Source organism: Danio aesculapii, chromosome 9 (assembly GCF_903798145.1).
Source record: "Danio aesculapii chromosome 9, fDanAes4.1, whole genome shotgun sequence".
Lineage (NCBI taxonomy): Eukaryota > Metazoa > Chordata > Actinopteri > Cypriniformes > Danionidae > Danio > Danio aesculapii.
The window spans coordinates 18,476,118-18,491,285 of record NC_079443.1 but is presented as its reverse complement, the minus strand read 5'-3'; the positions used below and the strand labels follow the sequence as shown (position 1 = coordinate 18,491,285).

General features: G+C 37.0%; 3 protein-coding genes across 5 annotated transcripts; 2 read left to right on the top strand and 1 right to left on the bottom strand.

The window, feature by feature from the left end:
- Positions 1-606: 606 nt before the first annotated feature.
- On the top strand, positions 607-6,421 carry txndc9 (thioredoxin domain containing 9). Of its 2 annotated transcripts, none has more exons than XM_056465115.1 (5): positions 607-669; positions 2,516-2,718; positions 3,925-4,043; positions 4,118-4,372; positions 5,793-6,421. In XM_056465115.1, exons 2-5 carry the CDS (start codon positions 2,533-2,535, stop codon positions 5,911-5,913), a joined length of 681 nt encoding a protein of 226 aa, XP_056321090.1. In that variant the 5' UTR covers positions 607-669; positions 2,516-2,532; the 3' UTR covers positions 5,914-6,421. The 2 variants fall into 2 exon arrangements, with proteins under 2 accessions (XP_056321090.1, XP_056321089.1); XM_056465114.1 differs by having other exon boundaries at positions 611-669; positions 2,519-2,718.
- Positions 6,422-6,519: 98 nt separating this feature from the next.
- On the bottom strand, positions 6,520-7,643 carry mrpl30 (mitochondrial ribosomal protein L30). The gene is made up of 5 exons (XM_056465116.1): positions 7,351-7,643; positions 7,207-7,266; positions 6,973-7,119; positions 6,820-6,893; positions 6,520-6,724 (listed from the first exon to the last, which is right to left on the bottom strand). Exons 1-5 carry the CDS (start codon positions 7,402-7,404, stop codon positions 6,592-6,594), a joined length of 468 nt encoding a protein of 155 aa, XP_056321091.1. The 5' UTR covers positions 7,405-7,643; the 3' UTR covers positions 6,520-6,591.
- A 1,440-nt stretch (positions 7,644-9,083) lies between these two features.
- On the top strand, positions 9,084-14,562 carry zgc:162944 (uncharacterized protein LOC569993 homolog). 2 transcript variants are annotated; one of them, XM_056465904.1, is made up of 5 exons: positions 9,084-9,323; positions 11,559-11,730; positions 11,825-12,022; positions 12,885-12,891; positions 14,243-14,562. In XM_056465904.1, the coding sequence occupies exons 1-5, from the start codon at positions 9,216-9,218 to the stop codon at positions 14,436-14,438; spliced, it is 681 nt and encodes a 226-aa protein (XP_056321879.1). In that variant the 5' UTR covers positions 9,084-9,215; the 3' UTR covers positions 14,439-14,562. The 2 variants fall into 2 exon arrangements, with proteins under 2 accessions (XP_056321879.1, XP_056321878.1); XM_056465903.1 differs by lacking the exon at positions 12,885-12,891 and having other exon boundaries at positions 9,088-9,323.
- The last annotated feature ends 606 nt before the right edge of the window (positions 14,563-15,168 follow it).

Below are 15,168 nucleotides of genomic sequence, written 5' to 3'. Positions count from 1 at the left end.
ATATAAATAAACTTGCCTTAAAATGAAAAAAAAAAAAGAAATAAGAACGAAAAATGTAAATAATGCTATTGTATCTGATTAAGTCTGGACAAACTATTATTTATACAAATGATTACGGTGGCACAGTGGGTAGCACAATCACCTCACAGCAAGAAGGTCGCTGATTCAAGTCTCGGCTGGGTCAGTTGGCATTTCTGTGTGGAGTTTGCATGTTCTCCCTGTGTTTGCGTGGGTTTCCTCTGGGTGCTCCGGTTTCGCCCACAAGTCCAAAGACGTGCTGTAGGTTAATTGGGTAAGCTAAATTGTCCATAGTGAATGAGTGTATGGATGTTTCCCAGCGATGGAAGGGCATCCGCTGCATAAAACTTATCCTAGAAAAGTTGGTGGTTCATTCCGCTGTGGCGACCTCACATTATTAAAGGAACTGAGCTGAAAAGAAAGATAATAAATCAATTCTTAATTCCATTAACAGTTTGTTGTATAAAATAAACATACATACATTCAACGTTCATATTTAAAAATAATTTATTTGACACAAGAGTTAAAATAATATATATTTTAGGTTCTGAAATACGTCACAAAGCGCTATGGTAAAGTGACGTAATCAGTCGACGCCTTTGCGTGAAGCCTTGCGTCAGTGTGCCGCCTTTCAGAAATCATACAGCGTTGGTAAGTGCCGTTTCCATTGAACATCTAAAGAAATGTTAAAAGAATTAAAATTATACGTGTCGTAAACTGATGATAGTTTGTCGTTGCTCTGCGGAGAGTGTGTCACTTTCTGATAAACCGCTGGTGATATTGTGCTGCGACTAAAGCCGCCGTTACCACGGTGTTTGTTTGGGAGACTTGAACACTAACCTTACACAAGACGCTAACATTAGCACGATTAGACACAAAGCCAAAATATACATTTTAAACTCGACAGTCCTCATTTAGAAGAGCTTAATGCCTTTTATAATTAACAAATGTCTGACGCAGACATAAAAGCTAATTTAGCATGTTTGCTGTATACGGCTGTAGTGAGGCGCTGGCCGACAACCAGCATCTCTATTGTTGTGAATGAATAGAAAGCACAAATAAACCCAAACTCCTTTGAATATGTTATGCCACACCTTTTACACACCAATAGCGGTCGATTTCACTTATTTCGTTGTATCGTGTTAAAACGATTGCAACTAAGTAGACTTTGTTTCCTCAGAAACCTTGATTGTCGTGAGGCCTGTCAGGTGAGTGACAGTTATTTAGGTCAAGACGTTGAAAGCTAAAACATTTTTTATGCACGTAACCTAGCAGTTTTTTTTTGAATATTGTGCTTTCTGGCCTTTCATAGAGTGTTTTAGCTAATGAAAATAAAAGGTACAAAATGTATGTTTTTATTCTACTGAACGGGATAGTTCTCCCAAGAATAGAAATTTTATCATCATTTGCTCATTTTTTACTTGTTTCAAGTCGTTGCGAGTCTTTTACTTCTTTTAAACACAAAAGAGGATGTTTCAGTTACAGAAAGATTTCAATTAAAGAACATATTCAGATTGATTTATTACAGAACAGATTTATTCATATCTATATTCTAAATGTTTTTACAGAGGGGTGTTCATACATAATTTGCCTGATGACATACAATTCACGTTATTTTCTGAGTGACTAAACTAGAATCCTTAAATCTTCTCTGATTAAACCTAATGAGCTAGTCTATATTTAAATAAATATTGTCTCATTTGCATCTTTAAACACCATTTAGAGCAGTGTTTCTCAACCACGCTCCTGGAGGACCCCCAACTCAGCACAATTTCCATGTCTCCTTAACCAAACACACCTGATTCAGATCATCAGCTCATTAGCAGAGACTGAAAGACCTGTAATGAGTGGAACAGACAAAGGAGACATCCAAAACATGCAGTGTTGGTGGTCCTTCAGAATCGTGGTTAAGAAACGTTGATTTAGAACACTTGCAATGCAAGAAAGACTTGGAGTTAGGGCTGGGCGATGTGGCAAAAATGCAATCTCGATTACTTTTCCATATTGAACAATAACGATATATATTTCGATACAGGTTGTTACTGCTTCCATATTTTAAAGAGTACACCAATAATGACTGAAGTCACCAAAAATTAGAGGGTCTATTAAATAACCTATTTTCAGCTGGTGATAATATTTGGCGGCCGAAATTTTGGTACACCTCTAATGTCAACACACTTTTAGATTTCCATTGTTGGACATTTCAGCTGTGTGATTGGCTCTTAATCGATATAAAGTAAAAAAAAGTCCAGAGCTTATCATTATTATTGGCATAAATTTTATTGCGATTTGATTTAATATCGTTTATCGGCCCAGCACTACTTGCAACTCCTAATGTAATTGAACAACAGGAAATATTGGTCAATACTTTGCCCTATTCATCTGTAATTTTTTGCCTTAACAGTGTAATACTGGCGCTGGTTTAGTGTGGAAAAGCATTTCATGATTCATGTTGAAGTGGAGTGTCATGTCTTGTCAAACACTGCTGTGTCTGTAGCAGGTAGTGTGAGAGAAATGGCCAGTCAGTCGATGGATATTGTAGCGAAGGCTCTGGAGCAGCAGGTGCTTCAGTCGGCACGGATGGTGGAGGAGCAGCTGGATGCTGAGCTGGACAAGCTGGAGCGCATGGATGAAGATGAGCTGGAGCTGCTGAAGGAGAGAAGACTTGAGGCCCTTAAGAAAGCTCAGAAACAGAAGCAGGTGACTTGTGTGTGGTTTTAAATACATCTTTTAATGTTGCAACTAACAGCTATTCTGATAATTAATCTGTTGACTGTTTCCTTAATCTGATAAAAATCCTAGTGTTGTTAAAATTGGGATTTTAATGAAGAATAATGAGAATAACTTTTGGTAAAAACATTATTGCACATTTTCCTGATGTCCAAAAATGGTTAAATATACAGATAATTAGGCTAAAGCCAGATGAATGTGCACTACCTGAGAAAAGTCTTGTCGTCAATTACAGTTGTAAGAGCAACAGAGAATAACTTGACATCTAGTTGATCATTTGGAAAAGTGGCAGAAGGCTGATTATTTTTTTTTTTTTTGATGAATCATCTGTTAAACTGCATCCCAATCATCACAAATACTGCAGAAGACATATAGGAACCCGCATGGACCCAACATTCTCACAGAAATCTGTCATGTTTGGTGAAGGAAAAATCATGGTTTGGGGTTACAGTCAGTTTGCGAGAGATCTGCAGAGTGGATAGCAAAATCAACAACCTGAAGTATCAAGACATTTTTGCTGCCCATTACATAAACCACAAGAGAGGGCAAATTCTTCAGCAGGATATTACCCCTTCTCATACTTCAACCTCTACATCAAAGTTCCTGAAAGCAAAGAAGGTCAAGGGGCTCCAGGATTGGCCAGCTCAGTCACCAAACATGAACATTATTAAGCATGCCTGGGGTAAGATGGAGGAGGTATTGAATATGAATTCAAAGAGTCTTTATGAACTCTGGGTGTCCTCCAAAAACTCTTTCTTTGCCATTCTAAATGACTTTATTATTTGCCCAAGCTCGTGGGAGTCATACACAATATTAATTCCTTTTCCACTGCACCATGACTTCATATTTTAAACTGTACATTATTTCTGTTAAGTAACAAGACTTTTGTCCAAGCAAAGTCAGACCCTACTGCCATAATTAAATAATTAAAATTCAAGGCATGATTATATTTTATTTTTGGTTAAATAAGCATAATCTAGAGGCCTTTGCCTTTCATATAAGCCACTTCTGAAACCAAATGATCTACTAGAAGTCAAGTTATTATTTGTTGTTCCTAAAACTTGGATAGGTGACAAGACTTTTGTCAGGTAGTGTATTAATAATTAGTTATCCATATCTAGTGACATGAATATGTGTGATTAAACACTGTGAACTGTTTTATGTGTTTGTCTTTAGGAGTGGATCTCTAAAGGACATGGTGAATACAGAGAGATCCCAAGTGAGAAAGACTTCTTTCCAGAGGTGAAAGAAAGCAAGAGTGTGGTTTGTCATTTCTACAGAGACTCCACCTTCAGGTATGTCAGGACACATTTGTTTTGCTTGACTTTTATATAATGAATCAATCATTTTTTTATATTATTTTTCAAAGATGCAAGATTTTGGACAAGCACCTAGCTATTTTGGCTAAGAAGCATCTGGAAACGAAGTTCATCAAGCTGAATGTGGAGAAGGCTCCTTTCCTTTCAGAGAGGCTGAGGATTAAAGTCATTCCAACGTTGGCGCTGGTGAAGGACGGCAAGACTAAAGATTATATTGTGGGTTTCAGCGATCTGGGCAACACAGATGAGTTTTCTACCGAAATGCTGGAGTGGAGACTGGGCTGTTCAGACATCATCAACTACAGGTCAGCGTAATATTGTGCAGATTAATGTTTAAAATAATAATTAACTTTTCTAGAAAGCTAACTTCAGTGAGCTGTTTCACACTTTTAAAAATCTTTGGACGTCACACTAGTTTATTTGTACTTTTTTCTTTTAAATGTATCAGGGCATTGCATCTAGAATAAGTTTATTCCTGTACAATCTTCAGGTTTCCTTATAAATGAAAAATGAATGAATGAATGAATGAATGCATTCATATACACTGGAAATATTCCTCCGAGATTTTGGTCCAGATTGACATGAGAGCATCACACAGTTGCTGCAGATTTGTCGGCTCCACATCCATGACTAGAAACTCCCATTTCACCACATCCCAAAGGTGCTCTATTGAATTGAGTTCTGGTGACTGTGGAGGCCATTTGAGTACAGTGAACTCATTGTCATGTTCAAGAAACCAGTCTGAGATGATTCGCGCCTTGACATCCTGCTGGAACTAGCATCAGAAGATGGGTACACTGTGGTCATAAAGGGATGGACATGGTCAGCAAAGTAGGCTTTGACACGATGCTCAATTGGTACTAATGGGCCCAAAGTGTGCCAAGAAAATATCCCCCACACCAATACACCACCACCCGCCTGACCGTTGATACAAGGCAGCATGGATCCATGCTTTTATGTTGTTGATGCCAAATTCTGACCCTACCATCCGAATGTCCCAACAGAAATCGAGACTCATCAAACAGGCAATGTTTTTAAAATTGTGCCAATTGTAGCCTCAGTTTCCTGTTCTTAACTGACAGGAGTGACACCCGGTGTGGTCTTCTGCTGCTGCAGCCCATCCGCCTCAAGGTTGGAAGTGTTGTGCGTTCAGAGATGCTCCTCTGCATACCTTGCTTGTAATAAGTGGTTATTTTACTTACTGTTGCCTTTCTACCAGCTCATAACCAGTCTGGCCATTCTCCTCTGACATCTGGCATCAGCAAGGCATTTGTGCCCACAGAACTGCCGCTCACTGGATATTTTCTCTTTTTCGGGCCATTCTCTGTAAACCCTAGAGATGGTTATGCGTGAAAACCCCAGTAGATCAGCAGTTTCTGAAATACTCAGACAAGCCTGTCTGGCACCAACAACCATGCCACGTTTAAAGTGACTTAAATCCCCTTTCTTCCCCATTCTGATGCTCGGTTTGAACTGCAGCAGATCGTCTTGACCATGCCTAAATGCATTGAGTTATTGCCATGTGATTGGCTGATTAGAAGTCTGCATTAACGAACAGTTGGAAAGTTGTACCTAATAAAGTGGCCAGTGAGTGTAGTCCCTTGTGTTGCTGACATTTTTAAATGTCTTTATATTCACTATTGATCAATATAATCTTTATTTGAAGAATAAGAATTTAGAAAAAACTTGATTAAACTTGCATGTGTGAATCTTTTTTCCTCCTAGTGGAAATCTTCTGGAGCCGCCAACAGTTGGACAGAAGACAGGGTCAAAGTTCACCAAAGTGGAGAAAAAGACCATCAGAGGGAAAGGTTATGACTCGGACTCTGAATCTGATGAAGATTAGAGGACTAAAACATCACGCTCCGTCTTTCTCAGGGCTTCCTACATAGCAGTCCTAAGTCTTGTAACACCACGTTGTGTTTTTAATTTGTGTAACAGCTCCGTGTCTATTTAATTTCTTGTCTCTGACCTTTACTCTTTATTTGATCATTACATGATGACCAGGCATTCACTGATAGTATATCAATACTTTTTGTAATCCCTTTCAGTTTACTGTCCAGAAGTCTATTATTTCTGTGGAACATAATTTGTGAAAGATCAGTCTCTGATTTATTTAATAAGGAAGATAGAGTTGATTAAAAAGCTGACATTTAAATGGTGGTGCAAACACAAAAATCCATATTTTCTGCCTCTGACGAACTGATGGTCAGTTCAATATACAGCAAACAAGTGCCAAGAAAGCTCACTTCTGTATTTCAGTAAGAATCTCCACCTCTTTCTCCCATTGATGTGAAGGAAGTGCAAGATTTTTCTTTTCCAGCAGTACAGGACTTAATAAAAAAATGATTTCATATGGGTGTTCTGTTCCTCTGTAAACAATGTAACAGTGATTTAACTAGGATGTTATATTAATAACTGCTGTAACAAATGGGCATTTACTAGTCATGAGTAAGATCTAGTTTTTCAAATCTTTATTAAACAAATAGAAAGATACACACAGACAGTAGATCAGATCAATGTTCTATGACTCAATGGCCTTCTTCTCCAGTGGTTTAAGGAGACGTTTGACCACCAGCTCTCCTCTGCTGTTCAGATGTGTGTTGGCCATGTCTTCTTCAGCCGGTAGTCCATGAGGAAGCTTGAGTGGCTCAATCCTGCAGTTAGAGAGATTGTTTAAATGACCATCTTTCTTATGATGTCAATATTCACGTTTGACAGGTTTTCAAAGAAATGCAAAATTCTAACTTGCCTGACCAGATGCTTGATGATTTTTAGTAGATTATTGACTGAGGGGGTGTTCTTGTGGACACGGGGCTCATGTGACTGGTGATAAAAATCATTAAATAAATTATAATATTTAGAACACTATAATCCTTTTCAAACAATGCAGATAGCATCCCACCTTCATGAGCCCTAAACTCTTCACAACCTTCTTTTCCCAGTATGGTCGTCTCATCGTGCTCTTCACCCGTGTCACTATATGCAGTTTATGTGGCTGCTCTGGGTCTCCCCCATACTTGTCATGCTCTTTGGCTCGCTCCTCAAACACCTGAGGGGCGAATATGCGGTGATGTTATTACGTTCAGTGGGTTGAAAATCGAAAAAACTTTATAAGCAGAGTTGACCTGCCACAAACCTGTGGAGAGATGCGACTCTTCGTGAATTTAGTTCGACATGGAGAGACTTGTGTCAGATTCTGCAATGACAGTTTTAAAAGGTTGAACACCTAAAATCAGGTATCACTGTTTTCCGACGATGCTGATATGTGAATGCAGCTCACCTTTGAAACATTGGAGGCCGATGTCAGAAGAGCTCGATACAGTCCTGCCATCATTACACGACTGTCTGATGCTGCTGACTAGGAAGGTTATTAGGCAGCTAGAATGAGTTACACAGGCCCAGTACAATACTCTGAGAGTAAACTACACAATGACCGCAAATGCATCAAGGATTTTAATGTAACTGACTTTCATAGCCACGTTCTTGTTATATGGTAATGAATAAACGTATCACAACAGCTAAATAAACTACAGCCCATGCATGTATGTCAAATGTGTTGATCGGAAAAGGAAATGACACCGTTTGGTAAAAAGACTGATTTCAAAATAAAAGTTCCACAGCGAATGGTCTGATTCATTTCCACGAGTCGGTTCATATTTGGGCAAAAAGCGCGTTGTGGTTTTGTTACGTCGTGTTATTTGCTACAATTTTCCAGTAAAAAAAAAAAAAACCTACGTTTTGGAACAATAATATATTTGATGGCCTAGATTGGGAACAGTTTTGGCTTCTTCGGAAAAAAACCTTTTTATCTAAAAAACTGTTAAAGTCTCAATCAAAATTATTCATAAATTGCTACCCAATAAATATCAAACTAGCTAAATATAATAACAATGTTTCCCCTAAATGCTCATTTTATACACTATATGATAAAACACTAAATCATTTATTTTGGGAATTAACTTACTGTGAAGTGTTTTGGGTTGAATTTTACAATTTCATTTAAAAATTCTTATTTCCAAACTTTTGTGTTTCCCCAAAAATTGTATTTTGCTTACTTTTTGAATGTAGATCCTTCTCATTGTATTATTATTTTTTTGGCTAAATTTTACATCCATAAATTTTCAAAGAAACACCCTTACTTTTTATTTTCAGGACTTTGATTCATATGTGAACTCTTTAAAAGACTCTAACAATTATATTGCATGTAAAACTCTTGCTTGGTGTAAATCATTTAAACTTGTTTAATTTGCTGGAATTTTATTTATAGAACCCTTTTCGTCTCTTTGTTCATACTATTCACCTTATTCTCCGCGTACGAGTGGGCGCAGCCATTGGAATCATTTTGGCACGAGACTTCCGGTCTCATTCACTTCCATTCATTTTTAGACGTTAAAAACCGCTCGTTTTGCTGCTTGATGTTGCAAACTGATATTTTCTTATTATGTTATTCTATTTTGTCTGTATTGTCATGCAAATACTTGTTTGTAGAGTAAGTAGTTTAACCGTTTTCTGCCGTTTATTATTCATAGTCATTTCTCCTATTGGCAGCTGAATCGGAAGTTCTAAAACAATCGCAAAAACGAGCGCACTTCCGCATTGAAGAATAAGGCCAATACCTTTGTAAATGTTCTTTCTTGCATAATTAAATAAAGAAATTAAATAAGTAAAAAAATAAACGCCCTATGTTTGTTATATTTTCATGCTATTAAATGTTAATTTAAGCAAGTAACTAAACCCAATTCTATGTACATACAATAATAACATTAACATCTTGGTTGTGAACAATGTATTTCGGTAAATATTTTAAACTGTTTAAGTCTGCCAAATCACGAAAAAATGTGTTTGTTTGCTTTATTTCTGGACGGAAGGCAGCTATCCCAGATGAAAAGCCGAAGTCATGTAGTGTTTCTTCCACCACGTTCCTTCAACTTAACGAGTCATTTATCCATATTGAACAGTTTGACTGTTCAAAAGACTCGTTTAAAAAGACTCGATTAAAGGATTCATTTAGGAGTTGTAACGTCGACGGTGTCAGACTCTCTTCCGTCCGCAGTGGTAGAGGCGCTGTTCATTCACGAACCTCAGAAGTTCGTCACCTTCAAGTTCACTGAAATTTCATTGAGTTTGTAGTTCCAGTTTTAAAGTATGGGGAAGCGTGTTGCTGTAGTGCTGGCGGGCTGTGGAGTGTTTGACGGAAGTGAAATCCACGAGGCGTCTGCGGTTCTGGTTCATCTGAGCCGTCAGCAAGCCACTGTAAGTTTATCCAAACCGCTGGCTCTCAGCTCGAGTATTCACTGCAATTATAGGACTATAAACAGAGCACAACATGCACACACCTAATCAGGTTGATTCTACTTAGAACCAACGTTACTTTCCCTCGATTTACATTTATTATTGGTAGCGTTATTGCATAAAATAAATATATTTTTCAACTAAAACCATAGTGTACCTAACCAGGAGCTTCTCGTTGATGTTTGTTGAATGTTACATTGTTTTGTATTAATATCTACGCCTTTGAGGTTGAGGCCAATCAAAGAGAAAGCGAAAGCAAATTCATAAGTGACGCAATTTCTTCATTCGTTTCTTAAGTCCTGTTAATACTAGTTTATCCCTTTAAAACATACTACTGCGTGTGGAGGCACCTTTTTATACCGTCTATAGGGCAGACTGAGTTAGTGACAGGGCAGTGAGTGCTTTTTGTTCGCATGAGAGGCAAACCGGATGCGCCATGAACTCATCACGGTCTCTCGCTAAAAGTGAAAGCGTCTCTCTCTTACTGATGCGTCATGCGCTTTTTGTATCCGGCGGGAACAGCGGTGATTCAAAGGCCAACGCTCATGACATGTACTTCATTTTTACTTCAGCAAAACAGTTCGCAGACAATGTGCATTGACCATCAATCACTCACTTTGGCTTATTTTCCCATTTACAAAAGCAGAATGCGTCTCAACTTCTATCATACACACACACGCACACACACACACACACACACACACACACACACTTGAATATTTTTTTTTACAGGAGGTGGAGGTTTTAAAATTTTCAGAAGATACAAGTTTTCCCATTTAACTTGACCGTTTAAAATAAAGTTTCCTCCAAGAAAAGTTCTCCAGGTTATTTTCTGCTATTTTCAGGGATATATTCATTTATTTGGTTTGCAAAAATATAATCATAAACATTATTAAAAAGTTTTTTTTTGGAGAAACTTGCATGTTACAGTAAAACTGAAATGTGACCTTTTTCACAAGATCTCTTTATTTTAATCAATGTTTGTTTTATTTTGGTTTGAAGTATACACCAAATTACCCTAGTTTGTCAATGGGCTCTGTGCACAGCTAGTGTTTTTCAGCTAATAATAAACTTCCGGTGAAAGCTTAATGTGACTATTTTCAATTTCATAAGGTTTCTTTTAGAGCATCGATGTTGTAATGTGATTAAAATACAATCAGTTAAATAGACTTAAGCATTCATTTAATTGTTCAAGCATAAAACGAGATGAAAGACAGTGTAACCATTAGCACCGTCAGTACCAGCAGGCTAACTAAGAAACTCCATTGAAAATACTGGGGTAAAGTAAACATGTCATATTTTAAAGAGATGGCGGGGGAAAATTGAATTTAACGCAGTGCTTCTTGTCTGGTCTAAGACCCACTTCATATCGGATATCAATCAGGCAGTAAAGATCTCTGATTTTTAAAGAAATCAGACTTAAACGTGGCAATTTTATAATGAAAAGACAGTCACCAGAAGCGCTTGGGCTGTCTGGCTTATACCCAGTCCTGTGCACATACCCATTATTTTTAATATTACAAGGAATAGAAATCTTTATTAGAAAAAGTCATCTTTTTCAAATTTTAATAGCTGAGTATATATTATACTGGAGGGGGTGTAAGAGTAAATAAGAGTAATTGTAATTTTTTTATTAATTCCTTAAAAAACTAGGTATTTTAAAGATTGATAAATTCCAGGTCAGTATTGTGGATTTTAAATGAATGAATGAATGAAGGAATGAATTAATTAATTAATTAATTTCATTCAATCATTTCATTAATTCATTTCATTTCATTCATTCATTCATTCCATTCATTCATTTCATTAATTCATTCAATCATTCATTCATTCATTCATTCATTCATTCATTTCATTAATTCATTCATTCATTTCATTCATTCTTTCATTCATTCCATTCATTCATTTCTTTCATTCATTCATTCATTCATTTATACATTCTTGCATACATAAATACAATTTAGATTTTTCTTACCCTCACTTTGCATTTTTAAGATTTTTTAAGGTCTCTCTTCCAGGTCAAACAGACCTGAATATGATTGGACAGGCTGTCTTTTCCCTATAACATCTTCACTAGCAGTGCATCTAAATTATTAAACATTGTACAGCAGTGTATTTTTAGCTTTGGTTATCGTCTTATTGTCTTATGTGTTTCTTTTTCACAAGACTTCAGTAATCGATGAACTCCTCCCACAGGTCAAGATGTTTGCGCCCAACACTGACCAGATGCATGTTGTGGATCATCTGAAAGGCTCTCCAACAGAGGAGAAAAGAAATGTGCTTGTGGAAAGTGCCAGACTGGCCCGGGGTGAAATTGAAGACCTCGGCCAGCTCAATGTGAAGGAACTGGATGCCATCATCTTCCCCGGTCAGCAAACCGCTCTTATTTGTTCTGCTTTGGGAAGAATCTCCATGTTCTCCTCAGATTGGTCTTTTATTTAAATTCTGCTATGAATTTGCAGGTGGTTTTGGAGCAGCCAAGAATTTGTGCAGCTGGGCAGTGAATGGCAAAGACTGCTCGGTCAATGATCAGGTTAAAGCAGTGCTCCAGGCCTTTCATGCTGAGAAGAAGCCCATCGGCCTGTGCTGCATCTCACCAGTGCTGGCGGCCAAGGTTTTCCCCGGCTGTGAAGTGACCGTTGGTCCGTCAAAGATGAGAGGTAACAATTACACAGAAGAAATCTCTGAAAACATTATAAACTTACGTTTCACGTTGAGTCATAACTTTAGTCTGCATATGAATTACTGTCTGGTTTTGGTTTTAAAGAGAAATGAATACATTACTTCAGAAAGTAAATATTATTGGCCCATTTCCACTGAGTGGTACGGTACGGTTAGGTACGCTTTTATGGCCGTTTCCACTGTCAAAAAGGTACCAAAAAGTGAACCATACCACACCACTTTTTGAGTACCCTTTCGAATGGGTACCTAGCACAAAAAAGGTACCCAAAGGCGGAGCTAGATGCACAGCTGAACGCTATTGCTCTACGATACAGTCACTAGCGCATACACAAGCCAGGAGAGATGAAAACAAAGGAAGCGCCATTTTTAAACACACACTGCAGAGACATTTACACCATAATAATATAACATATAATAACCTGCCCATGGTCGACCCGTCATGATAAACAGCCACAAAGCCAAGAAGAACAAAATCTGCCATGTCCTGTTTTGGTTTTACAAGGCTGTCTAAAAGTGCGAGCGGTTTCATTTTCTCCAGAGAGCTCGCATGTACTCACCGCGCGTCTATTTTTTAACTGATGATAATAACGGAAGCATTGTTTATTGAAGTGCTTCTGACACCCGATCCTTCAGAAACGGACAAACGCGAGAGTGAAGCACGAAAAAACAAAGGAGAAGCCGGACAAAACAAAGGAGCAAATGATTGTTTCAGCAACCTAAAAGATGAACAAACTGCCATGTTTAACTATTATCATCATCTTTTAGACTATTATGAACTCAGAATGATGGAATTACTTTCCAACAAGAGGTTACATGTGCTGGTGAAGATTAAAGATACAGATGAGAGGTTTGCACTGACTGTGGGCTATATTTTGTGTTGTTTTTGAACCCAAATAAGGACTAAATGTATGTTGTGTGTTGTTTTTCTGTAATTGACAACATATCAGAAACTGTCTGTAGGTGTTCATATTTGTTGTATTTATTTATTTATTTTATATAATTTCTGACGTTACAGTAGGCTGTTTCACATTGTCATTGATCTGCAGTCATAATCAAATTATATTCATATAAAAGTTAGTAATGAACATTTATACACTAGTATTTATGTGTATAAAGCATCTGTTTTGTGAACAGTGCTTCTCATATGATATGTGAACGACCCGTACAGTTTTATTTTGACTTTTCCTCGAGCGAGAATGACGTCGACTGAAACTTTGTCGTACACCACACCCACCAAAACGATATCCTTCTGGCAGTACCGTACTGTACCACTTGGTGGAAATGAGCCATTAGGGACAATAAAAACATTTATAATGCTGCAAGATACTGTGATTTCAAGCAAATGATATTGAAGTCTTATAATAGTATGATTAGTTCATAATAGTAGATGATTTTTTATTTTATTAATCATTATTAGTTGTTTTTCTGCATTTTTATAGGTTTTATTACTTTGTTAATAATTATATCTAAACAGGTTTTATTATTTAAAATTATTTAAAACATCAAGTTATGCAAATGAGACCTTCATTGGTAGATAGCTTTAATTAAAACACTTTGATCATATATTAGATTTTAGCAGACATTCCTTTGTATAATTAGCACAGTGTGTATTGCTCTTGTTGAGAGTGCCACAGAATGTTGCAGAATGCCTCCTCAATTTTAAGTGACTTAAAAATAAGGGTCTGCTAAATGACTAAATGTAAACGTAGATATCAGCTGTCAACATTTATTCTATTAGGATTTTATTTATGTTTTTTTTTTTTTCAGTTATATGTGGTTTTGAATTTGCAATTCATCTAATTAATTATAGTCAGGTCCATAAATATTGAGACATCATAGGGAGGCACATATGCAAACTGTTGTAATTCCTACACCGTTCACCTGATTTAGATGGAAATACCCACAAATTACAGCTGACAGTTCAAACACATATTGTTCAATTTCATTTCAATCCATTGTGTTGGTGTATAGAGCCAAAAATGTTAGAATTGTGTCGATATTATAGATTATTTTTATTATTTTATAGATTTTTACAATTAAACATGGAATAACCAGTCCTCATTCAGCAAAATATGTTGGCAATTTTCTGGAAATACACACACCAACACAAAAACATATAAAAGGCTAATAAATAACTGCTTCTACAACTTTCTGCACAATATGACCTAAATCTTGAGTTCCACCGTGTTTGTCTTCAGGTATCCTGGTGTTCCGGACACAGCAGAAGCCATTTCTCAGCTGGGCTGCAAGCACGTCTGTAAGCATGTGGATGAGGCTCATGTTGATGAGAAAAATAAGATCGTCACCACCTGTGCTTTCATGTGCAACGCTCCACTGCATGAAATACATGATGGCATTGGAGTGATGGTGCAGGAGGTGCTGAAGCTTGCCTGAATTCCTGCTAAATCTTATTTTTCTAATGTTTCTATAGAAGGTCAAAGTCAACCCAAGTGTCATAATTGTCTCATTAAGAACTTATTAGAAATGAATAAAGAGTACATACCTTATTAAAAATTTACTGATCGTTTCATTTTAAATAATTGATGATGTGCAACTGAGCATCTTCCTAGCAGGGTTATTTTCTACCGCTAAAGGACAGACAGGAGCAGAGATGCTAGATAATATTTGCTGGACAACATGGTACACAAGCTTTTTCTCAAACATATATTTAGGAAAATCACTAAATGGATCAAAAGTGACTAAAGCTACTAAGTAGGACTATTGCTATTGCTTACAATTTTCTGGTCACCAAGAATCTAGAAATGGATGGAATCGTGATTTTCACAATAATATTAAGCAGCAGAACTTTTTCAGCCATAATAGATGTTTCCTGAGTAGGGCTGGGCGATTTGACCTTAAATCAAAATATCGATTAATTCAACATTTTAACTCGATTACAATTAATGAAGGATTATTTATTTATTTTTTGCTGACAATTTTTGTACAGTAAATATGCATTTTTCTTTGGTACACGCTGCTCTTGTTGTCTCAGTGTTTCAGTTGTCTAAGCTTGACACATTGGCAGAATAACGTAACATAACTGAGCAGGGTCACGTGACTTCACACGCGGTGGTGGGAAAGTAATCGAAAAAAATGGAATCGATTATAGGTTCTGAATGTCGAT

What these genes read in the sequence shown, in the direction of transcription:
- txndc9 (XM_056465115.1), top strand. Translation starts at nt 2,533, where the DNA reads ATGGCCAGTCAGTCGATGGATATTGTAGCGAAGGCTCTGGAGCAGCAG. An exon ending in TACAGAGACTCCACCTTCAG is followed by an intron (nt 4,044 to 4,117) that starts GTATGTCAGGAC and finishes TATTTTTCAAAG; the next exon opens with ATGCAAGATTTTGGACAAGC. An exon ending in TCAGACATCATCAACTACAG is followed by an intron (nt 4,373 to 5,792) that starts GTCAGCGTAATA and finishes TTTTCCTCCTAG; the next exon opens with TGGAAATCTTCTGGAGCCGC.
- mrpl30 (XM_056465116.1), bottom strand. Translation starts at nt 7,404, where the DNA reads ATGATGGCAGGACTGTATCGAGCTCTTCTGACATCGGCCTCCAATGTT. An exon ending in AGAGTCGCATCTCTCCACAG is followed by an intron (nt 7,120 to 7,206) that starts GTTTGTGGCAGG and finishes TTCGCCCCTCAG; the next exon opens with GTGTTTGAGGAGCGAGCCAA. An exon ending in AGAGTTTAGGGCTCATGAAG is followed by an intron (nt 6,894 to 6,972) that starts GTGGGATGCTAT and finishes TTTTATCACCAG; the next exon opens with TCACATGAGCCCCGTGTCCA.
- zgc:162944 (XM_056465904.1), top strand. Translation starts at nt 9,216, where the DNA reads ATGGGGAAGCGTGTTGCTGTAGTGCTGGCGGGCTGTGGAGTGTTTGAC. An exon ending in TGAGCCGTCAGCAAGCCACT is followed by an intron (nt 9,324 to 11,558) that starts GTAAGTTTATCC and finishes CTCCTCCCACAG; the next exon opens with GTCAAGATGTTTGCGCCCAA. An exon ending in GGATGCCATCATCTTCCCCG is followed by an intron (nt 11,731 to 11,824) that starts GTCAGCAAACCG and finishes ATGAATTTGCAG; the next exon opens with GTGGTTTTGGAGCAGCCAAG.